The sequence below is a fragment of the Strix aluco genome, chromosome 5, assembly GCF_031877795.1.
Source record: "Strix aluco isolate bStrAlu1 chromosome 5, bStrAlu1.hap1, whole genome shotgun sequence".
Classification (NCBI taxonomy): Eukaryota; Metazoa; Chordata; class Aves; order Strigiformes; family Strigidae; genus Strix; species Strix aluco.
Genome location: NC_133935.1, coordinates 3772747 through 3797898, shown reverse-complemented (window position 1 = coordinate 3797898; position 25152 = coordinate 3772747). Strand labels below are relative to the sequence as shown.

At 43.7% G+C, this 25152-nt stretch overlaps 1 protein-coding gene across 2 annotated transcripts in view; it reads left to right on the top strand.

Moving 5' to 3' along the window:
* LRP6 (LDL receptor related protein 6) overlaps positions 1-12956 on the top strand; it is a 132273-nt gene extending 119317 nt beyond the window's left edge. For both annotated transcript variants that reach the window (XM_074825657.1, XM_074825655.1), the window contains 5 exons: positions 148-258; positions 2111-2341; positions 3591-3727; positions 4907-5004; positions 6793-12956. In XM_074825657.1, coding sequence (XP_074681758.1) covers positions 148-258; positions 2111-2341; positions 3591-3727; positions 4907-5004; positions 6793-7084 — 869 coding nt within the window. In that variant the 3' untranslated portion in view covers positions 7085-12956. The remainder of the gene's footprint in view (positions 1-147; positions 259-2110; positions 2342-3590; positions 3728-4906; positions 5005-6792) is intronic.
* The last annotated feature ends 12196 nt before the right edge of the window (positions 12957-25152 follow it).

Below are 25152 nucleotides of genomic sequence, written 5' to 3'. Positions count from 1 at the left end.
TACTTCAACAAATGAAGCTAGCAGCAGGCTAAGCTCTCCCAAGATACTCCTTGTTGTATGCTTTGGTGTCTTGTTTTCTTAATCATTTTAAAGTGTAGAAGTCTTTGATACTGATTCTTGGTGTGTGTGTGGGGTTTCTCTTTCCAGTGCTTTGTTTAACCGACCAGTTCCGCTGTGCCAGTGGGCAGTGCATTGGGAAAAGCAAGAAATGTGATCACAACCTGGACTGCAGTGATAGCTCAGATGAGCAAGGATGCTGTAAGTGTAAAACCTGAGACTAGAGACTTGATTGCAGCATCTGAAATTTGTTTCTTATCTTCTCTGAGTTAGATATTATTCTGCCAACCAAACTGAATTAATTGTTCCCAAAATGAATGCTCCTGCTCATAACTACCGTCGTGCAGTTAACGCACGGTGTGGTGGAATAGGAATAACAAAAATAACCAGTATTCTGAACGAGTCGTCTCTGAGGCAGAGCAGGCTAGTAATTTTTCTACTTAGCTTTTTAAACTTTTAAAAGAAATAAAAGGTTTGTTTTACTATAATCTGTTAGTATGCTGAGTTGGTGCAGTGTTAAAAAAAAAATCTTTCTAGCAGCATGAGGCTTTTATATATAACTGCTCTGCTTCATGGTTTTCTCATCCTGAGAATTAATAGCAGGTGCTTTTAGAATCAGAGGAGCACTCTGTTTATAGAGTAAACCTTCTAAAATTTCCTTTGTATCTTGAAAAGATGTAATTCTGAGCTTGATTTATGATTTGTAACATGTGATATCCCCTACCTTGAAATCTCCAGGGCTCTGCAAGAAAACCACTGACTTTAAAATTCCAACTTGAAAGTTCGTATTCAGCGTTGGTGCTTTAAAAGAAATTGCAAATAGGGACATCTCTTCTTGTGTTAGAGATCCGTATATCACGGCTGACACATGCATAACTTGAAAATGCAAAGCTGGAGTTGGACCCTTGATCTTAAGGAGGAGTAATAGGAGATGTTCTGCCATGCTACCAAGTTATTAGTGGCATTATCACAGACTTGTACAGTTATCTTTATTATAGTTCATATATTTTCTGGTTTTGTAACAGAGGATGGAAAATTAGCCCACCCAGAGTACAGCTGCAGTTGTCACTGTCCCTCTTCAGTATGATCAGAAGTCTGTTTACTTATCTCTCTAGACTGTGACAAGCTGGTTAAAGTGTGGGGTTGGTGTTCAGGGAGAAGAAAATGTGTTGAAGAAAAGACTTTCAGTAATGGATAAGATGTAAAACATTGACTAGAACAGGAAGATACTTTAAAGTCTGCTTTTCTTGTCAAATTCATGAAGCACAGGCAGGGGGTTGTCAGTTATTCCCCGAAATGTCATTGCTTAGAATTGGTATTGTAGGGAAAGCCACTCATTTTGACTGTTGAATAATCATTTCGGATACAGATTCCTCATAAGGATGGCACCTCTAAAGCTGATGCTCAGCTATATCTGTAACCGACAGTGTAGGTCAGATGTGGAGTAGGTTAGGTAGTTTAATAAATAGCAGCAAACCCAAAATTCATCATTGGTGCAGCACCTCTACCATTCAGCATAAGTGAATGTTAACACAGTGGAGAAGAGCGAGTGCTGATCTGTTATGTTGAGCGATAACCTAGGTGCTTATGTGATGAGGTGCAACATGAAAAGCAGTTGTCATTGTCTTTAATGACAAGAAAAAGCATAACTGGAGTCCCCAGCACCGTGCCATCTGGAGTCATGGCTGCAGGTCTTGTTCATCAAGTTCAAAGGGTAGCCCTGCCTGTCAGTGTTGAAGCAAAATCAGGACCTGGTCCTTCAACCCCCCTGCACATGCGTGTACTGTTCGTTTCCTGTCATTTGTGACTCAAAAGCCTGTCTGCATGGGTGGAGGCCATCTTGTGCACACGTAGCCTTTATTGACACTCAGAGTCTTTAAACAAACCTGTCCCAGTGCCTGTTTGTTCCTCCCATATATTAATTTGAAAGCTGTTGTCTGCCTACAGAAGAGGAGGCTTTTATTTTTGTCCTGTGTGGAAAGATGTCAGGAAAAACTGATGTTGGTACATGAAGCTGTCGAATTAACTTACACGGTCTGATTTTCCTTTTTAGACACAACGGAGGAGCCTGCGCCACAGCCCAACAACACAATAGGCTCCATCATTGGCGTGATCCTTACAGTTTTTGTGGTTGGAGCAATGTACTTCATCTGCCAGAGGGTGCTGTGCCCACGCATGAAGGGAGATGGAGAAACAATGACCAATGATTACGTGGTGCACGGACCGGCCTCTGTACCTCTTGGTTACGTGCCTCACCCAAGCTCTTTGTCAGGGTCTCTTCCTGGTGAGTAAATGGTGTGATCCTTGTCCTGCTCTTTGGCACCACATAGTTGTAGCTGAGCATACTGTGCATGTTTGCACAGGAGATGTCCGTGCCAGATGTGTAGTTCCTGGAAACTCTTGGAAGCCAGGACTGTCAAGGCTTGTCACAATCTTTCTTTATAATAATGATCTGCTATTTTACCTGCACTTAGATACTTAGGACCCTAAGCTCAAACTTAGAGCCGTGGGAGTTCTCTTCTTTTGCTACTAGACCTGCCTCTTTTTGGACTATCATAACATCAGCAAGGCGTCATGACAGTACAGGATAAGAGTTACATTCAGGGGACTTTAAACATGATGTGATTATTCTTGTTAGATTTGTAGACTGGATTTGTACACTTGTGAAACTTTTGTAAAGTCTGTAATGACCAGCAGTAAAGATGGTCTCAGCTTATTTTGTTTGATGATGAAGTTTCCAACACCAATCCAAGCACATGATGCTACTGCTGTTTAAAAAGTTAAGACTTAACCACAGTGTTGCACTTCATTTAAGTACCTTGTTTCTGGTTTTGTCTGTGTTCTGTTTTTTCTATGGATTAAATACATACTGCAGCTTGTGGCTTTGGATCCAGCAGGTTCCAGTCAGAACACAGAGGTTCTGTGAGGCTGTTAGAGGGTTAAAATAATACACCAAATTTCTTTGCTTTCTGTAATAACCTGCTTTCATAAAAAGAGTCTTTGAGCAGAATTTTCACCATTATTTCGAGCACAGTGGCGTACCTCACCGGTTCCCGCTTGGACACCCTGCCAGTGTGCTTCAGTCCAGTAGCAAAAGCTCACTTAACAGTGTGGAAATGAAAGAACACAAGCCCTCTCTTCTCTTGCACAAATTTCAGTTGCTCAGTTGAGGTGGTCAGTGTCGGTTTCATGTTTTATTCTGAGGCATAGAAATAGTGCCTGAATGCCTGTTCTCTCAAGTCTTTTCCAGCCGTTCAAGTGAAAGGAATCTGTTTCTCTTCACACAGCTCTAGTATAGCCCAGTGCCAAGTCCTGCAGTTGAGTAGCTGAAACAAAAAATTGTTTATTCCCTGACAGTCTTCACTCCAATTGTCCATCAAGGAGCGCTGGATTTGCTCTTAATACCAAGATGATTAATTTTGGTTTTAGGAGTTGTGCTTATACTGCTGTTATTCTCTAGATTATTTTTCTAAGCTTTCTTTTCTCTGTTTGCTTCAAAGAATTGAATATTGACATACATCTTTGTTCTTCAGGGATGTCTCGGGGTAAATCGGTGATCAGTTCCCTCAGCATCATGGGAGGGAGCAGCGGGCCACCCTATGACAGAGCCCATGTCACTGGAGCCTCTTCCAGTAGTTCTTCAAGTACCAAAGGCACTTACTTTCCTCCAGTAAGTCATTCTGTTATTCACAGACCTTTAATAACTTTCAGGGAAGCGGCCAGTGTCTTTCTGAGGATAATTGACAGATGAATGTTCTGTTTGAAATTTCTAGCCTACTCAACTTGTTTGAATATGGAGTGATATTGAAAGGGGAGGGAGAGGAGATTTGTCTTTTTCTAAAACAGTATAGGAATTTTCTGTTAATTCTAAAAAGTTGTGAGAGAGCTCAGTGCCAGAAAAAGATGTTAAATTGAATGTCAGGGGAGATGAAAAAAATGCCTCTAAATGTTGGGCAGCTCTGGCAGAGTGATCTCCTTTCATTATACTCTGCCATGTGCCTCTGGAGGTAAAACTATGGTCGATTCTGTATAGACCTTACGAAGAATTAAAATGACATTTTGTGTCATGTGCCTTGCAAGTGACAAATAAGTAAACAAGTGTCTTATGACTCCGTAGCATTCCTCTAGTCACAAATGGGTAGTGTGCTGGACTAGATGCTATATAAAAGTTGGTACCAGCCCTAGAGGGCTCCCTGTATCTTTACTTCTAGCATCAGTGGTGGTTGTTTTAGATATTTCTGTGAAGTCCATCAAGCCCCTAATGAGTGATAAACAGTTACGTGCTCAGCCTGTGCAGGCTGAAATCCTCAACTGTTTTCAGTTCCAGGAACCAACCTATCATGTTAGATCTTTAAATTAATCGAAATACTGTTTGTGCAGTAAGAGCATGCCTGTATAGGGAAGAAATGCTTGCCTTGGACAGCACGCTGCAAATATTATAAACAGCATAATACCTGGGGACTGCAGCTAGCGGGAGCAGACATCTGCCAGTTTGCCTAGGGCGGTGGTCTCCCTAGTGACAATCTAGTATTGAACAGCTAGCTTCAACTTTACTTTTTGGCACTGGGTATGTCAGAATAGCAACAGCAGTCGGTGTTTTCTGAGAAGAACTAGTAATAGCTTCTGTGCGAATGGTAACAAGTGGCATTTCCAGTGTCTGTTAAAGAACTGGGGAATAAACAGAAGAAAAATCCTGTTTGTTGGGAGGGGCTATGCATGCAGTTCCTACTTTAAGGTTCGTATTAAACAGTACTAAAAAGAAAATTTATGAAGTGATGTTGTCTTGAGTCTCCTTCACGGCTTTTTTTTTTTTTAACTGTGGCTTTTTTCTCATTTTTTTTCCCCTTAGATTTTGAACCCACCACCATCACCAGCTACTGAACGCTCACATTATACCATGGAATTTGGTTATTCTTCAAACAGCCCATCCACTCATAGATCCTACAGGTAATTACTATTACAGTAGCTTCTGTCAGGATCAAAGCAGTTAGTGGAGAAAATGCATAATAAAGAGAGCCTCTGCTCCATAAGAATTGCAATCAAAGGCCCTAATTCTGCAAGCACTAAAACAGGTGCTTAGACGAGTTCACATGTATCGTGTCACTGAAGCGTGCGTCTAAGTGCAGCACTGTTTGAGGTAAATCGTACAGTAAGTGGGCTAGTGGTGCACCTCTCAGGTATATTGCTTTAGGGGGAATGACAACACTCATCACAAAATCAGCTAAATGCCAAAAGAAACCTGGTACCATGATAACTTTGAGCCAAAAATATTTACCCTGGAGTGAACACTGCCTTTTTTTTAGGCTTCTGTCATAAATAATTTGTTATGTAATTATCAGAAATGGTAGGCAAAGACCATGTGGAGGAAAGTTGGCTAGTAGGTCAGAAGTAACACTAATATTATGGCCTAAATAAAGCTCAGCAATTCTATGTTGACATATTAAGGGTTAATATCTGAAAAAGGTTGCTAACATTTTGCTTATTTTCTCTGACTAATGTTTATGGGCATGCAAGCTTTATCTCTGTTTACTTGAATGTACCTTTCTTACCTTCCCTGGAAGATGCTAGAGTTCATTATCATTTTATAACTAGTTACCAAAAATAGAGGCACCTACTACCCCAGGGTGTAAAGGTTCCCCTCCCAAATCACTAGTAGATCTGGTCAATGAGAAGAGAGCGCTGTATTTGTCTGTTGAAAGAAATGCCTCCCTAACACAGAGCCTTTGGGGGCTTTTGGATAATGAGGTCTCTGGGGCTGAAAAGACATCTCTTCTCCATTAGCAGAAAATATGGCCTCTGTTGTGCAGAAGGTCAGACCAGATGTTTATAATGATCCCTTGCAGCCATATAAAAAAATCTTTTAAAATGATGAGTAATTTTCTAATGAAAGAAACCTGAAGTTTGGCACCAGCATGAATCATGCTGATCGCTGGTTAGCTGATGTGACTTTTAGTATTATAAATGGTATTAGGGATGTAGCATAGGGTTGAATGTTTCCGAATGCTCCCCCACCCAAGAATAAACCCTGGCTTTGCTGCTTCTGATCTTCCCGTCTTTCCTAACATTCTGACTTGAATATAGAGGAGCTGCATCCCCACCCGCTCCCAACAACTGACTGTGATGCTGGTAGTTGTAGCTACCAAGCACCTCCCTTTCTACTTTGTTTTCTTTAAAATACCTTGGGCTCATTTTAAAAGATGTTTTGTAGTAGCAGCCTTTGGGAATTCCATCCCGGTTACTGCTCTGGTGAGGAATTCTCCTGACTGCTATGAATGTGCCAGGCCATTTTCAGTTTCCCTGTCTGGGCTTGGAAGTTAGTATTCATAAATTGCATAATGGAAACAGAATATTTTCTCCATGTAATTGCAACACAGCTATTCTTCCCTCTCCCCGTGCCCTTCCTGCCCCACTGTCTTAGGAGCAACTTCTTCTCTAGCTCAAGTAAGTCCTGAGGGAGCCCGTTTTCCGTAGATAATTAATAATTGGCATCCCTTTCACTAGTTGTTACAATTTGACTGACGCTGTAGTGCAAAGGTGGCCCTTCTGCAGGGGAATTAGCGAGTTCGCGGCGTGAGAGAGAGGAGCACGATGCTGCCTGTTTTCTGCAGAGAGGTTGACCCACTCTCCGTTTCCAGCTTGGCTTACCCGCCGCTGGCTGGTTTGCAGGCGTGTTGCCCAAAATGCACGTTTTTTTTCTGTATTCTGACTCTTTCCCCATAAATCTCCCCACCGCAGCTACAGGCCTTACAGCTACCGGCATTTTGCACCTCCCACGACACCCTGCAGCACAGATGTCTGTGACAGTGACTATGCCCCCAGCCGAAGGGTCACGGCAGCGACGGCCAAGGGCTATACCAGTGACTTGAACTATGATTCAGAGCCCGTCCCCCCGCCGCCCACTCCACGCAGCCAGTACCTGTCGGCGGAGGAGAACTACGAGAGCTGCCCGCCGTCCCCCTACACGGAGCGCAGCTACTCTCACCATCTCTACCCGCCGCCGCCGTCCCCCTGCACGGACTCCTCATGAGGGGTAGCCCCCCCGCCCCGTTATCTGCCTCCGCCGTGGAAGTGTAAATACAAAACGTTTTACTGGGGAGGGGGGAGGGAGCTCTCGGCGAAGGATGAGGTAGGACAGTGTACAGTTAAATGTTATTAAATGGGGTGGAGGAATACTGAAGATATTTGTACAGAAGAAAAAGGATATTTATATATTTTCTTAACCAGCAACTGCTGCTTGTGCCATAAGAAGAAAAATTTTTGTATAAAAGAACCCAGACATTTGTACAAAAAGTTTTTATTTTTGCAAATGGAACACAAAAACATGCCTTAATCCAGTGAAGTGACTGAGCACATAAGGAAACGGAAGGACCGGGATGTGTTACTTGTCCAGCGAGGCGAGATGTGGGGTTTGTCAATACCAAAAATGTTTAAAGTAATTAATGATAAAGAAGTCCGTCTCAGAGCAGCATACCATAGATACTTGGAAGTAGCCAAATAACCTCTACGTTAACTACGGAGGGCCAGCAACTAAAGTTAAACTTGAAAACGCAGTCAGGACAGATACTAACCTTACACAAAGGGCTTTGTTTTCTACAGGAATACAGCAATCGTAGCGGTGAATCCAGAAAAATAATCACACACTTTTTTTAAATGAATACACCTCTGTTTTTCCTTAATGCATTTACCAAACGAGAGCGTTTAGAGCTCTCTCCCTGCTTCTAGAATTTCAATTATTTTTGTTGGGTATATTTTAAAGTTTGCTTTTTTCCTCCTGTTTAGCTTTTCCCATCTCTTCTGCATCCTTTCTTCCTGCCTGTGTCACTTTAAATCACGATCTCCTTATTTAAAGTACTGCTAGAACTGGGCTGCTGTAAATTCTTTTTTTCTTCTAATTAGCCTCGTCATGCAGTGAGTATCATGCTCTACATTACCTTCTTCGTTTTGCCAGCATGGTAGGATTCTGTTTTGTACCAGGTCAGTACAATTTTCACGTGATTGACAAGGGTAATATGCATATACCTGAATGATTTCTAGTCCCTTAAAAAAGAAAACCTTATTTTGACCTAGTGCCCACAAAATGTCAAATATTTTTATACCACATATAATATAGACAGCATATTTATAAACTATAAATTTAACCGTGGATTGTTAGTTTTACTGTAAATGAATAATATATCCTTGCAGTACTTTCAGTGTATATTGATATCACGGTATACAAATCATATATATATATAAATATATATATTATTTTTTCCTAGTAAGGAAGCATTTAACTTTCAGTGGAGCAACTGTCCATAAAAAAAATAGATGTTTTGATCATTGGAAGGGGTTCCCATGCTGTATTAACTGCTCATGATTTCTTTGTGTTAGGTAAAGCCAGTTTTTCTCAGTATGATTTTGTCATACCTCCTCTTTTGCGTGGTGTGAGTTTAATACTTTAGTATTAACCGCTGTGAATGTCAAATTTTAAGATACTCTTAATGAAACCATTTTTATATTCGCATCTCTATTTTTGTATATTATCATATTTAGCCCCTTCTCCCGTCAGCCTCACCACGGTGATTTTGACAGGGCAAGTATATAATCAAGTGAAAACATTATTTGTGTAGGTTGAGGGGCGACCTAGGGTATTATTAACTCCTCTTTGACTCCAGTGCAGTGTTTTGAATTTGCTTTGGCTGCAGTGGAGCTCACAGTATACCTGATCTTAGATGGCATTATGCATTCGCACCTTCTTTTGACATCAAATCCATTGAAGGTGCTTGATGCCTTCAAAGACCCGGCCCTCTGAGTCCTCTCTCTCAGAACAAAGGGACTGAGGAGCTTCTGCCTCCCAGCCTTTGGGCATAGTATGGGCGTAACAGCTCTTCAGAGGTGCCGTTGGGGTGTTACTGTTCTCTGTTGCTTGTTTCCCAGCCAGTTTCAACTAAAAAAGAAATAATCTGAAGATGTGGCATGGGCTTTAATTCGTGCGTTGACAGAATTAGTGACAAGTAATTCTTGCTAGTACTGCCGCTCTTGGTTTCAGCTCCAAGGAAAACCATAGCATTGGGATTCCAGCTGTAATAAAGGGTCTTTCTAGTAGTCCAAGATACCTGAGGAAACTTTAAAAAGCCTTGGTGGTCTCCAGGCTATTGCAGTTGATCTCTGGATCTGGCGTACTAAAGTGGTTTTTTTTGCCCAGCTTCATTCTAGGTATCTAGGAATCGTGGTAGCTGTTCTTCTGGCTCTTCCTTGCTGGTGAAGAAGCTTGTTTGTGTTCTCCAGCAGGATGGATGTTGAGGAGGGTATTGTGAACTATAAGGGAACTCGAAACCATTTATATGAAGGGGGGGAGGGCGGGTGTGTCGGGGCAGGGGGTGTTGAGGCTGGCACACCGATGAGAATTAGAAACTTCTCTGTTGTTTACATTTTTTCATGTGCAGCATTCCGTGTGGGGTTCACATGTGGAAACTTGCACTAATGAACTCAGAAGAATATTGCATTGTTGTATCTCAGTCCAAGTGCTTGTACTGCGATGGCAATGGTCTCTTCTTGCAAAATACTTTTTTCAGTGTGCCAATTTCTGTTTGAAAAACTCTTGAGGTGGTTGAGCTTAAGGAGTGGTATCCTCTTTCTGGTGCATTGGCCTGCCTCCCTGAGGCTTCCTCTTGGAGGGGACTTCCTGCAGGTAAATTCATAAATGTGTTAATTACAGTGAGGGTTCTGTAGAAGAAAAATATTCTGTGCGAGTGGGTCGTGCTGCCTGCCTTCTGTGCTAGTTTACATCGACACATAACTCACCTGAACTCAATGGGGTGCACGTATAATTCAGTGTAGGATTTGATCAAGTCTTTTTGATACCTGTGTTTCCGTTTGTGCATCAGATATTTTGCGTGGTTTGCCTCTGGGAGGCTCACATGAAGAGGGGGAAAGTGGACAGACTGTTTTTCCACTGAAGGTCACCAGCATAGAGAGCAGATTGTTTCTCGTCTGGACTAACCTAACCAAAGAATTTATTTAGTGGGAATTGTGATCTGCCTTTGCAAGTACATGTATTTTCTCAGTAAATCTAGAGTAAAATTTTGAAAGAGTTGATGATCTGTGAAGCTCCTTTTGGGCAGATCTCCAAATTACAGAAGCATTGATGCAACTAGTACACACACCTGATGCGTTCCCGGTGGATAAACCAGAGACTGATTGAACACTGGGACTGAACAGTTCCTCTCCGCTGCTGAGCCAGTCAGGATTCATATTCTCTCCTTCCTTCAGTGAGGATCGTGCTTTCTCCCACTTCTCCTGTTGACTGAGATGTTAGGACTGCAGATAACACACAGATGGCAGTTCAGGGGATCGTTACGCTCAAGTGGGTTTGTAGCATTAGCACGGAATTGGTCTCACTGACATCAGTGAAGCTGCTCCTTGTCTTTTAAACTAAGCACAAATGTCCTTATCTTACAGCATCGACTACATACACAGTGAGGTATCAACAGGAGTAATCTTTGTGCACTTTTTCCCCTATGTAGATACCTGAGGAGTGTTCCTAGCTGGCTGGCTGGCGATGGAAATAGCTGGCCATGCTCAATCGGGAAAGGAATAGTCCTTTGTAGTTTAAGAAAAAAAAACCAAACCAAATAAGGACATACAGCGCAATTTATTGAAAACTAACCTTTGCATGATCAACAGGAGCTTAGCGTGTTTAAATGGCAACATTCATGAGACCTAATCTTGCCTTTTAAAATCACACCTGCCATGTCATGCTGCATCCCTCCTAAGGAGCACGGCTCACTTCTCCACTGCTTTTGGATACCAAGGTATTTATTTGAAAAGAACTTTAGAGATGATAAAATGGAACATGCACATAGCATTTGCATTTGAAATAAAGAATGGTTTCCATGAATATAAATTCATGCAACCTGTGAATATATATTAAATGAAATATTTACAGTAATGCAAAACATGCAAATGAGCCGGTTGATATCAAAGGATTCATTTTGCTGTGAGTTGTAACTTTCAGTATTGTAAATTCCAGATTACTGCCATAACATTTTCCCCCCGTGTGCATGTACAAATATAGGTATGCAGGTGCACGTATCTTTGATAATGTGAATTTACCCAAAGTTAATCACTTTCTCTCTTGTGCATACACATTTGTACACCCCCACTGGCAGATTCAGCCTCCCCGCCTTTCAGAGTGCTAATGTTGGATGCTGTCCTCCTGTCTCACGTAAGCTGGACTTCCTTAGGCCAGGGTGTAGGTCACACAACAGAATACTCACTACTTTAAACCTGAAGAGTTAATGCTCTATCATACCAGACGGGAGCGGAAGCACATTTTTTATACTGTTCCCCTGCTTTTGGAGTCCATTTTGCAGATGAGTAAAACTCTTCTGTAGGCACCTAAAAATCAATCTGTTGTAGTCCTAGATTAATTATGAAGCAAATTGCACCCAAACTGCTTGACATAGCAGGTGCTACAATGTACTGCAAGTGAACATGCACGCAGAAAATCCCTATTTATTGCACTAATGGACTTTGGTGGTGGTCTGGTCTCTCTGTTGATTATTGCCCATTCTCTAGAAATGGTTTGATTGGTGAGTCTTGAACACAGATTCATTTGTTTTACTTTAAAGCAGTTAAGCCTGTGCTAAGATGAAGAAAAGGCCACTGTCTTGAATATTGAGTATTTCCATTCCTTATTGCTTGACAAATCTCCTTGAATTAATTGATTACCTCCATTCTGGGGGGAACTGCTTAAACTACAGAACTCCCTGGTCATGCATGCTGTTGAATCAAATGACTTCTTCAAAATATCTCTTAAGAAGTAATCAGTCACTCTTTTTCCTGACATTTTTGTCTTGAGCATGTTTGTCACACAGCATTGTTATGGACAAAATCTGCTTTTGAACATGTACTGTGCATGTAGCAGATTTCTTATTATTTCTACAACAAAAAAATAGCTGGTGTGTTTGGTCCATTAAAAAACAATTTTAACATTGTTATTCATAAATTGCTTTCTTAGCCATGAGATTGTTTTAATTGCATTTTGATGGGGTTATTGCTTGAAAATTAACCTTTAACTTAATTGGCAGGTGACAGATACACCTGGAAAATAAGTTAGGAATGACCCAATAGCTTGAAAATGGCTGCAAAGCATGCCATTTCTTTCTAAAAGAAGTCAAATAAAATACAGGAGTGATCCGAACCGGACCATTTTCTTTCCATCTTTAAAAAGGGCAGCTCAGTGGGTGATGCCCGGGCATTTACAGCATTTATAGGGACTGGGTGATCCTCTCCAAAACTGTGTGGGGCAGGGTAAGCAAACGGTCCATATTCAATTCAGGCCAGAGATTGTCTTAGCAGCACTCAGCATGATTGTTATGATGAAACTATTGGAGACCAGTCTTGTTCCCCTCTTTTAAATGAACAAGGAACGGCTTTGAAGTCCTGATTAAAATGGCTGTAGCCTTAAGCCAGGCAGTTAAGAGTCAGCGAGGGAAAATGAAAGTGTCTTTTTGTAAAGAGGATACCACCAGGCTTAAGCTGAACTAGCCTTGTTTGCAAGTGAAGGATCTGGTGCTGCTTTCAGATTTTTAATCTTGTTTTTGTTTTTTGTTTTGTTTGTTCTTTTTTGTAAGCTTTAATCACTGTTTGTCATTGTCTTAAAGCCAGCTGGTGTCTCTTGTTCATCAACTTTGGTACGATGGTGCTTTGCAAGGATGTATTTATATTATAATGACCAACATTTGGTCAGCCCTATTCACTCATTCACTAACTTTTTTTTTTTTTTGTAAAATAAAGTGCTTTACTTGTAAGGTGTATATAAACCTTGTACAAAAGTCCTTTCCAACTATTACTATAAACTGAGTTGTAACAAATGAAATGTTGATTTTTATAATAAAACTAAGAGTGAAAAAGGAGAGGAACTCTTCATTTTGTTTCAGCATCTGGAGGACAGGTAAAAGTCCATGTGTGTCTTTGCTCTCCATAAAAGCCAGAATGTGCTGTTTTCTGATGCTGTAGGCAGACTCTGCAAACACTCATGCATTTGCCTGAAACACATCGTTGACTTCAAGCAGTTCTGTTGATTTCTGTTCTGCAATACATTTTAAAGTTAAAAGTCTTCATTATTGATCACTTAGATTAGTTTACAGGATAATACAAACCAGACAATTTTATCAAATAAATCCTTATCAGACTCGAGATGCCTGGTGATAATTTTGGAGACTGCTGGTCTTTAAATCTGTATCAAAATGTTTGCAGAGAGAGAAGTGTTTAACTTTAGAATGTAAACAAAATTCCCTCCCCCCTCCCCCAATCCTGTTTCTGTAACAAGTAATTGGTTAGGAAGCAGTTCTGAATTTATAAGCTCAGCACAGGAATTCCCACTCCACTTGCATCCGCTGGTTGTGGAAATAAATATGGCTTTGTATTGATGTGGATCTGACTCTACTAAGGTTCTTTTACAGCTCCAGTTTTTCTACATGGAGGCATGGACAAGCCATGTATCACTGCCCATATCAGTAAGACAGGGCCTACATTTATCAGTCTCACAAAATGTTGTAAAAACAAATGCTACTCATTCTCAGCTGGTGTGCCATGCTTATTTTATTTCAAGGTGCTGTATTTATTCTACCTTGGAAAATGAGCCATCAGTCTGGAGCTGCTGGGTGCTGTGTTTTTCTCTAAAAATGCCAGTTGTGAATTGCTGCTGGGCTACAGAAGGCTCACCAGCTCCTTTTTTTTTTTTTTTATAAACGATGGTGGCTACCTTTCTACAGAGTCTGTGCAGTTGTGTTATAGAAGTTTGTGTATAGCATTCATGTTGTTCTGAATTCCCTTCATCTTTTGCAGATACAGCTGTTAAGCATCAGGGTGCATCTCAAATGCAGCTCTTCAAAGTGCTTGCCATGGACACCACAAAGAGCAGGATCAGCCCTACCAATGAGCCACTTGAGTTAAATCTTGAAAAAAAAGCAGTATTCTCTGTAGCTCAGGAAACAAGTAAGTTGTGTTTCAGCTGCAGCTCCACCATGTGTCTTGTCTGTGCCAGTTGTCATGGCCTCCAGAGATGGCAGAGCTGCTGAAATCGTGTTTACCAGGCACCAAGGGGCAGCAGGCCTAGTAAGGGACACTGTTTTCCATCATTTAAAAAAATATCCCCTGCCTGTCTGAGAAAAGATTGCTTTGGAAGTCTGAGAATTGATTTCCTTTGTGTAATTCTGCGTCTCTCTTGCACGTGTGCACACGAGCAGAGGTGACTGCGAGCGCTGGAATCCTGCCCTTCGTTTTGATAGTGGGAAGAACCCTTTGTTAAGAGCATAAAAACAAGATTTTGTTTTGTTTTGTTTTGGATCTGCCAGTATTGGCAGCGTTTCCCTAAGAAGGTGAGAATGCGAAATCACATGCTTGCTCCCGGAGGGGAACTGCTGAACGTGTTTAACCTGTTTTCACGGAGGAGATGTTGTAGCTAGCTGAGAAACCTCTGCATGGGAATCAAGGCACGTTTGGTACAACTGCCTACGGAAAAGCAGGCCCCTGACAAGGGGAAGCTTTGCTTTGTATCAAACCTGCCATGTGCAGCAGCTATTCCTGCATCCCTTTTCCTGGTGCATCAGCTTGGGAACATAAGATACATGTTGCTGGGATTAGTGACTATTTTATAAGTAAAACAACAAAAAACCCCCTGATTTCTCCTGTAGAAACTGCATTTCTAGGTAAACAAGCTTTACCTTGCCCTTGATCACCACAAGATATTTAAGAGTCGGGTTGACCCAGCGCTGAGGGATCTGGTGGAGTTGAGAACGGTCAGTGTGAGGTTAATGGTTGTACTGGATGATCTTCAAGGTCTTTTCCAACCTAGATGATACTGTGAAGATCTACAACAGCAGCTAAATGCAAACTCCCTGTTTATGGGAAAGATTGGGCACTGCCGACCCTCTCCTGCTTGCACCCTCTGTTGCATAAAGAAACTGTTTAGTAGGAAAGGTTTGGTGGTTGGGTTGCCCATCTCAGTGTGGCACAGCAGTGGTCTTACCACAGCTTTGCTTTCACCTTTTCTGTGAATTTAAGGGGAATGGTCTGCAGAAACTATGAAGTTTGCTTCTCTGAGGACATGTAAAGTATCGTTTGGGTCTGAGGAGATGGAAGGGTTCCATGTGGTAAGTGTTTTCTGTTTGTCGGTGTTGCCAAAATTCTTAGCCCTGTCTCCTTGCCAAGAAAACAATAATCACCTTAACCCACAGAGCACTTGGCTGGAGAGGAACGGCTAAGTGACCCACCACCAAGCTTCCCCTGCATTCCCCTGAGCAACATGCTTCAAACCACCGATGATCCCTCTTGATGGTTTGCTGAATAAAGGGCTACAGGCAACTCTGGTTACCAGGGTGCCAGGAGCCTGTGGTGAAGTGTCTGGCTGTCCCAGGAGGAAAGCCCCAAAGCCTTCACCCTCAGCTCAGGTGCTGTAAGAGCTGCTCCCGGTTTCCTGGGCCATTTGCCCATGCAGGTAAAGAGTAGTAGGAAAATGTTACACATCAGAGATGGGCAGAGAGGACCAGTGAGGCTGGAAGGGACTGTGGGAAGAGAAGAGTGATGAGGGTGTAGTGTTTGTGCTCCAGGCTCCTCGTTCCTCTCTGAGGATGTGCATGGAGGGGAAATTAGGAAAGTAGAGCATAAAAAAAGATGACTAAAGGATGCAGAGCATATGGTAGGAAGGGTTTTGGAAGTGTGTGGCAATAAGAAGAAAGGGTAACATTACAGGTGGCTCTCTGAAGTCGCTCAGGAACACAGTGGTTGCTCCTCAGCGTTGCCATAAGCTCAGCGTGCCTGGTTGGCACACAGGGACCAAAAATCTGGCAAGGGTGGAGAAAAGGAACAGGTTGGGCAGTTCAGAGCGAAAGGCCAGAGGAGTCTGGCAGAAAAGCAGGGACTTCTGTGTTTCTTGCACCCTGTCTGTGCTAGGAATGAAATAATCATTAAGGGGCCTGACTCCTGCAGGGCCAGCCAAGATCAGTTAAGGAAGGAGCAGAGGAGACAATTAGAGAGAGGCCTCTTACCTTCCCACCTACACCCCCAGTACTCTAGCAGAGAGGAGAGAATGAACGTGGGAGAACAGAACACATAAACACACCCCTGTCCTTGCCTCCCCTCCATCTTGGTGCAGGATGAGTGGGGAAGAAAGGGCATGGTGAAGTAGCCAAGAGCATTTCCTTGCATTCACATCCATAGGAAAAAAAATGGTGGGAACAAAGAAGTGAAAGGGGGAGTCACTGGCTGTGTGGAAGAGGAAGATGCCAGGGCTGACCAGGTCCGGCACTGGATGAGGCCTTGCAGAGGCTGTGGCCAGTGTGAGCCGTTTGCTGATTTTGTGACCTTGGAGATGTGCTCGGTTTCTCCCTGCCTCTGTTTGATCTTTAAAGTGGGAAAAGAGAACACCCCTGAAACAGAGGCTCTTCTGAATTGAAGATGGAGAAACCCTGGTGCTGCTGGTTCTCCCACCCCGCCCAGCAAAGGGGGAGCAGGAGAGGCAGCGCTTCATGGCTGAGGGAGCTGGTGACGATAACATGGTGAGATAAGCTGCTTTCTGCTCGGGCCTTCCTTGATTTGACTCACAAGAAGGCAGCTTTTGTCCCAAAGGGAGGAGCAACAGCACAGAAATCAGGATGGTGGCTTGATGGGACAGAAAATGTGGCTGCGCTGGGCACTTTGTGAGACTGGAAGGGCTTCCTGGTGGGGGTAAGCCCTCTCGTGCACTGCCCTGACTGCATTTTTTGGCAGCGAGGCACTATCATGCCAGCAAGAGTTACCAGTTGCCAGGGGTTGGGGCAGGCCAGAGGGCATCAGGAGAGCTGGAGGAGATGGCCACAGGGGCGACGCATCAGGAATCGGCTGAGACGCCCCGGCGTGCCCTGAGCCCTTCGTCTTCCCCATACGCTTGCTGATGCTCATGGAAAGAGTTATAAAAACCTCGTGAGCTGTGCCTGTGTACGGCCTCTTTCCTGTCTTGCACCTCCCCTGGCTCTCGTTATGTGTTGTGCCTAATGAAAACCAGACCGTGGCCTCCAAGGGCATTTCATGTGCTTTTGTAGCTCGTTCCTTAACGGAGGCCGCTGTTGTCCTCGCTGTGAAATTGCGTTTGGCTGCTGTGGGAATGAGCGTGGTGTGGCTGATGTGCCGGTCTGACTTGGGGTGGGAAGCAAGCAGCAGGTGAACCCTGCAGATCAAGATCCAGATTTAGGCAAACTGAAAAGCCAAGGAAGAGGAGATCAGAAAATGCGCCCTACTGTGAACAGGAGGAGAGTTTGTAAATTAATTTTTGATTAAAATGGCTCACGAGGCAATAGATGCTTTAAGAAAAAAAAAAAAAAATCCATTGGTGTATTTTTCCCAACTTTATGTTTTTCAGGCCTGCTCTGTTTGCTGGAGACAGTGTGATTCCTCCCTCGACACCACTTTCTTCTTCCCATCCTGCGAGTGTTTTGGGAAACCCTGTGGCTGCAGCATTGCTGTGCGAATGCCTTAACGTGGGCTGTTGTTCTGAAACACAGCTGTTAGGGATGAATTACTTTATGGAAGATAACCACTTTCAGATGCTTCTAATATAAAGTTGTTCCACCAGCAGCACTAATAATGAAGGCTGATTTTTTTTTTTTTTCAGAATGTACTTCTCTCTCCCGTCCTTCCAGTGCGATGCCCATACGTCTTCTCCACGCTGTCTCTGCATTGTATCCACTTTCCCCCCAAAACCCCCGGCCTCCTGCCTCGTCCCCCTTGATTTTGGCCCCCTGGGCTGCGTACAGGAGCTGACGGTGGCTGGTGCCTCAGCAGCCTGGTCCAACCTCACATGGTGGGTGAGGATCGAGGTCCACCCGTCCCCCCTCGGGGCAGGAGGGCTTTGGCATGGGCATCTGTGAGGAACAGGGTTGTGGGGAAGGTGGTTGGGGAGAGACGAGCACGGAGGTTAATGCGGTGGGGATGGAAAGGGCAGCAAATGCTCCTGCCCAGGGAGAGGAGCCGAGGCGGCAGCGAGGCGTGTGGGATGAGGAGCACACGTTCGAGGGGCTGCTCGGCGGCTTCCCGACAGAGCAGGAATCCCAACGTTCCTTCTCTGTGGGCACTCCCACATCCCCGCATCCCGGGGTTCCCTGAACAGCTGGGGGAAAGAGCTGGAGTCAGTTAAACTGGAGTAATTGAGTAGAAAAGATGTGTTCATTCAGATTTTGAAGCAGGAGGGGAAGAGGTACCAATTGTCTCCTCCACCGGCATCCCTCTGACTCCCCCAAAGAGACAAAAAAAGCTCAGAAGTGAAAAGTTAGACCAAAGTAAGGGCTTGTCATAAAGCCAGAATCTGAGAGAAAGTTATCTGGTGACCGGCACCAGGTAAGGAAGAGTTGCTCTTGTTTTTTCCAGGTCTTTGTAGAAAACACAGGTCTGTCTGTCAGTGCAGGGGGGGCATGGGAACGGATGGGAAAGGGAGAGCTGCGTTTGCTGCTGCTTTGAGATATTTGGTGCCTTCCATGCGGGTGGTTTTCTCTCTTCTCCTCTGATGTTTGCATCATCCTTGAGCTTTAGATGACTCCAAACAGAGAGGACCAAGAGAACAGAAGAGATGTAATCCTCATTGTTCATTTCCTTGAGTTAATTTTATGTTGATAATAAAACCTGTCTCTTTCCATGACTGTAAAAGGCATCAGGCAAAGCACCTGTAGAGCTAAGAGGGCTTGGTGATTGAGATTCATCATTTACTGCAGGATTTCTCCCACATTTGTTTCCAATTATCTAGCATTTGTCTTGCTGTTGTGCACGATTAGCTGCTGTTGCTGTAAGCAGGTACTTTGGTCTCCTAACCCTGCCATGCCACTGGGAGCCAACTGTAAATCACAAAAAAGATTGTTTCAGAGAGAAGGGTTTGGGTTGGGGTTTTCTGTTTTGTTTTTGGCAAGAGGCTCTTCTTTATTGCATATCTCCATGAGACCACTTCACATTTGAAATGATCACTGGCCGCTTCTATTCCTGTGTTTTGTGACACAGAAAAGTTGTGGAGAAAATAAAAAAGCACTGCAAGCTGGGATTATATTAAATATGAAGATTCCTCCCTTCTGCCCAAAGGAGCTTTGCTCCTTGTAAGTCTAAAAGTCCTTAGAAGGAATTGAATTTCACATGCAGCATCAAGTGTAAGAATCTACTCCTCTCCCTCTATCTGTTACTGCTGCATTGCAACTGTGATGTTAGTTTTATATTTAATGATTTCTACATTCGTTCCTTCCAGACAGAATAGGTTCAGTGATCCGATGTATCTTTTACATCTTTGTGGGGTTTTTAATGTATTTTATATCATTTATATTATATATATTTTTATATACCTGGAAGAGCTCAATACCTTATTTGTAATTACAGCTGCCTCCACTGTTTTCATTGCAATTTTTTTAGGAAAAAACACATATACTGAATTTTTGGGGTTTTCTGTATATTTTTATTTTGGCATGTGCACAGAGAAGGTGACAGCCCATCCTTTTCGGGAACAACTACAGCAAAATACTCAACATTACAATAGCTGTGAGAGCACCAATCTTCACCTGTCCTTGGGCTGCTAAAACGAAGGACCTCGAGGCCAGAAGGTAATTAGCCAACTTACTTTGAACTGAGATGCTGGATAACCTCCCTACCAAATCCTCATGAATGAACTGCAAACTCACATGCACAGTACCAGCAGCAAATTTATTCCCACAGTGGTTTTCAGCTTGGTTTGCTCGAGTCACTGTCTGTAGGTAAAATAATATGATACTTTCCAACCTTTTCTTCTGAAAAATAGTGTTAGTGGTGGGGCAAGCAGGCCATTTAATGGTGGTAATTACAGTGTTTTGCAGGTTTCCCTGCTCCTCTTCCCCGTATGAGAGACCCTGGTGTACATATCCATGTGGATGTATCTGCATATTTTCCTACGCTTTGTCCCACGGTCTGTCCAAGCAGGAGAGAAGGCAGTGCCAACCCATAACTGCCCACTTGCTTTTCACGCTGCTGGGGTTACAAATCAGTGCCCAGGATGGGATGCTGAGCATCACCCTCCGAGGGCCCAGTGGTAAGAAAAGAGGATAAGCAGTTTGCTCAGTAGCATCTGAGGGAGCAGAGAGAAGAAAGTTATCCCAGGCCCTCCCACTTAGAGCAAACTAGAGTTTATGAATCTTAAAAAACCTTTTTCCAAAGCAGAAAGTAAAAAGAAAACTTAGCCTTCAAAGTGATTGTGAGTCACTCCCCTTCAAAGCATTTCCATGGATTTCTTGAAGTTTCTTTCCAATGTGTATTCCAAACGTTTTTGTGGGGATGATAAATTCTTCCTGTCTCACATTTAATTTTGGTCCATCAAACTGGCTCTCATTTTGGTTTTTCTTCTGGCACTAAAGGCTAATTTGCCTCCTTTAATTGAATGCAGACACTGCATCTAACATGACAGGCACTACCCACTCAATAATGGGATATTGTCTTTCCTGACTCCTACTTGCCTTAATTAAAAGCAGAGGGCTGACCTCAGCACTGAACTCTGCCCTATTCCTTGCTAATACTTTTACACATCACTTCACGCTAAGGCTTGACAGAGCACATGCAAGTTCCTGGCTCGCCAACATCGCTTGTTTGTTTGTTACTGTTTTAAGGGCAAGTTTCACTTAATTGGCGGGAGTTCCTCCTGGCTTGGGTAGGGCTGGCCCGCCGCCACGGCTGCTCTGCACCTGTGGGGACGCAGTGAGGGAAGAGGGAGCAGGTCCACAGGGTGGTACCACCAGGCATGGCCGCTGACAACACAGGAGATTTGGGCCGGGCGAACGTTTCCGTGGGCCCGTGCATTTCGTAGCTGCACCGACTCCTGCGTGACCTGCTCCGGCTTGGGCGCTCTGCCCTCCGGATGGGCAGAAATCCATTTTCACAGAGGACCCAGGATCTAATGGATATTCTGAGGTCATTTGGATATCCAGCCTGGGTTTCAGGCTTGGAGTCAGGTGTTAAAAGTTTTAAGATTTGGTATTTTTTAACCTATGTCCTCTTATGGCTAAATCAAATCTTCACTGTGGGCACTCAGGTCCCCATCACTTGAACCTGCACAGGACCATTACAATCCTTCGCTCTCCTGCTTTTGGAGAGAAGGTAACCAAGTGATCTGCTTTGACCTGAAAGGATAAAATACAGAAGGCAAATATGACACCCAGCCTCCCCAACAATTTTGAAAACCCCAGAACACCACCTGAGGCAGTTAAACTTTCCAGGTTTTTGTGGGAGAGGTTGAGGTGCTCACTCAGGGCTTTCTGATGTTGGGGTTGGCAAGGCAAAGCACAAGACTTGGCTGCTATTAACAGCCTTCCATAGCTTTGCCAGAGAAGGTCAGTCACAAGGTCACCCTCACCTTTTCTCTGATGCTTCACATGAAGATAATGCCTGAAGCAATTCCCATACTTTCCACCCCACAGAAAATCTTTGTAACCCAGGTGCTCACAGGAAGGCACCTTTCCCAAGACCCAAAGACACGCAAGTTTGATGAAATAAAAAAAAAAAAAAGCCAGCAGAAGCCAGCCACGCACAGCTACTTTAAATACAGAGCATGTGTGTAGTTTTCCTGTATCCCAGTACCCTTCATACCCCTGCCTCTGGCTGATCCTAGAGCCTTGACTTGACCCACCAAAATATTTTAATTTTACTACAACTACCTACGCTGAATATTTAGGCACTGCTGGCATCAGCAAAGACTTCCTTCAGGCCTCGCTTAACAAAAATAGTCCCACGCTTGCCTGCATTTCTGTCACCAGACACGAGCAGAGCCCTCAGCCTGGGTGGTGATGAGCTTCTTGGTACAGGCTGTCCTCTTGCCTCTTCAGCAAACAGGACCCATCTCGCAGGTGCTTCCCCAGATATATCATTTCAGATTGTGAGGGAGCAGAATGGATAATACTGGTGGTATTATCCCAGTTGGTAGTATTATTCACATCGACAGAAGTTAGAACAGCTAGCTGGCATGCAAGAAAATGCAGGTTTGGATCTCTAGGGAAGGTAACATAAGCATAACCCAAATTTTCCATTGCAGTGCTGTGTGTAATGAATATTTAAAGAGAACCACTGCAGTGGCAGACAGAAAGTTCCACTTTGGGTGTTTAATGTCTCAAAAATGAAGTCCCATCTCCCTGAAGTCAGATCGTTTCCCTTTTAGCATGGTGGCTTTGGCTGGGAAACGTCTGAGCTTCCCCTTAGAGAAGAGGTAAGAACCACGTGTTTGGCGTGGATCTGCCAAAAGTGACCCTAGGGGTAGAAAGATGAGGGGCAGACTATCGTGAAAGTCAGCACAGAGATCGTATCAGTCAGCAAAGATGCTGACTCCGGCAATAAATATTTTTGCAACCCATTATTTCTACCACCCCAGGCAGGAAAACGCATCATCTCTGCATCTGCACGGCAAAAAGCTTTCTGCTTTGGCTGCAGCAGATATGCAGGAGAGCAAGTCATGGGACACAAGAGAAACATCCTCTGTGGGTTGACTAGGATGGATCACAGGAGCTCCAATCCCAGAACATCTCCCAGCCTCCCCCCACAACCTGCTGTGCTAGGTGTCGTGCAACAGAGCTCGAATTTCTGTCTGGCTTCTGGGGTTTACACCATCCCTGGCAAGAGCATCACAGCCACAGATAGCAAACAAGCGAGGCAATCAGCTTTAATGTTTGCTGCTTGGTTCTCACCCTTCACTCACACTACAACGCCCCAGCTGTGAACTTTTAACCCTGAACTTGTTCCAGATTGTGAGCCTTTACAGCAGACAAGTCATAGGCAGTAAATCCACTTTTCAGACAATGGTGTCTCTTGAGCTATTCCCCTCGGTGCTTCTCTGCAATTCGCTTTCTGTCCACCTGCTGCTTTTCTGTCTACTCAAATGTGTGTATCAGTAGTAGTAGCACGCTACTCACCTGCGGGAAGGAGAGAAAGGAGAAGCAGCTTAAAAAGAGGGAGACTGCGCGATGCCGTAAGACCCAAGGATGCCTCCTTATGCCTCATCAGCCTGTTTTGGAGAAATACTGGATTTGGCAGCATTTCCTGAGAGCTGAAAGAAATCTATCCTTCTGAGAGCTGAAGCAAAGGTGAGGAACAGACAAGTGAAATGTTTGGGTTTGGGAAAAGACTGTTTTCTACTATTTCTGCCTCCTGCTTACTCACTGGAGCAAGGGATGCTGCGGCCAGGAGCCAGGGCAGAACTCGCTGATCTAAAAAAGAGCGTGATGCTGACCAGGGTAGATATACAGTAAGAAACATCCCAAGTGACACTTGTTTTAACATTAAACCTCTGTCTTTTACAGTAACGCCCTGAATTGGCACCAGAGGCTCCTACAGCTAAATACAGGGATGTCTTGTGAGAGATTAATGTAAAACGAGGGCATGGCCAGTTGTCCTCCCTCACAACATCCCTTCCCCTTCCATACACACCCAAAACGCACGCATCTGTCTGCCGCTCGTTTAGTCATCGCAGATTAAAAAAGCAGCAAGGCGAAGACTGGTTGAGCCAGTAGTAGAGCTTTGTTAATTCATGCCAGGCAGCAGCAGCGGCAACAGCTCAGTGCTCAGCCTTGCTGACTGCTCTTCGAATAAACCAAAGCCATCGTTCCAGCAAGGAGGTTACCACAGATCCCTGCCATAAAAGGAGTAGATGGCTCTTAAAATCTAACTGATGTGGATGACAAATGTAAGAATGACTAAATAAGAAACAGCTCACTTGGCTGATTTCCTATGCTGGCCCCTACTGTTACTGAAAAAAAAAAAAAATCCCTCTCAACAACCCAGAGAAAAATAAAAACCAGCTAAATATCTTTTCTTAGATGGCTAGTTTTTGCATTCCTATTCAAGTCGGTCTATTTTGCTGTTGGCTCCGCTCTTGGCAGGAAACTAGCCCTAAGGTACCAAACTGGGCATGAGGGACAAGTGTGGGTTTTGGGCTGCTAAACCTTCAGCTGGAAAACCACGCTCACAAACACAGAATTTGCCCCTCGCTAAACAGCAGACTGTTATTCAAGCAGAAAAAATGAAAAAAGTGGCTTCCATGAGCTAGCACCCAACTAATGGCAAACCGGTGTACGCCTGCAGACCGAGTCTAGTCTTAGTGCAATTAAAATGGAATCAGATCGAGTTCTTCAGAGCCAAGATCTAGCTAACAAGCCTGCTTTAGAAACCAATCAAATTTATAATAAAGCAGCAGCCTCCAATGTGTGGAAGGGTACAATACCTCACAATTTTTTTCCATAAGAAAAAGATGTTGGAGAAAGAGACAGAAGGAGAAGAACAACACTTTGAACTTTTGAGTAAGTTCTTGCCTCTCCCCCACAAATCATCCCCCTTTGGGGACATCTGATGTGATCAGAAAGAGTGGATGTTCTTAAAACTAAGGGAATCTTATAATTAGAGTGTAGAGATATATCAAGTATTTCCCAAATCCTTTGAAGAAAGGAAACAAAGGTAACTTGCTTCCACCTTCTCTGTCTTTTGTTTCACACATACGTGTCCAAACAGAGGCAGAGTTTGCTATGCATGAGTCAAAAGTTTAAGGTTTATTAGAAAAACACTTGATCTTTGATAGCATTGTGTATTTTACACATCCAGTTAAAATGCTTTTTATCATTTTCATTCAAATTAATTATTTGTTAATCACTTCTTTGTGCAATCTTTGTAGTTAACGTACTTGTACAGAATAAGCACCTGTAATGGAAGGGTATCTTACTGAGAGGATAGAGCCTCTTCGGGAAACATTACCTGTTTTTTCTGGAAAGTCACAGAAGCGATGCCACGGTTTTACAGCTTCAGCAGTTCTCCTGAGTCCCCTCTTCTTCCACTGGGGATTTGCGGGGCCCAGAAATCCAGAAGTCATCAACTAAATGGGCCACAAAACCAAGCCTCAAAATCATGAATAGTTTTGCTGTCATCCGCCTCTACTCTAAATGATGCACTGTTGTTCCTTTCACTGCCACACATAACATTCAAGAACTCTCATCAGATCACTTGTTTTCCGTGGCTGAAGGGCCAGTTCAGTTTATGGAGAAATCCCTGAGATTACACATAGCACCAAGCTCCTTTTGAATAAGGAGGAAAACTGACATGGTA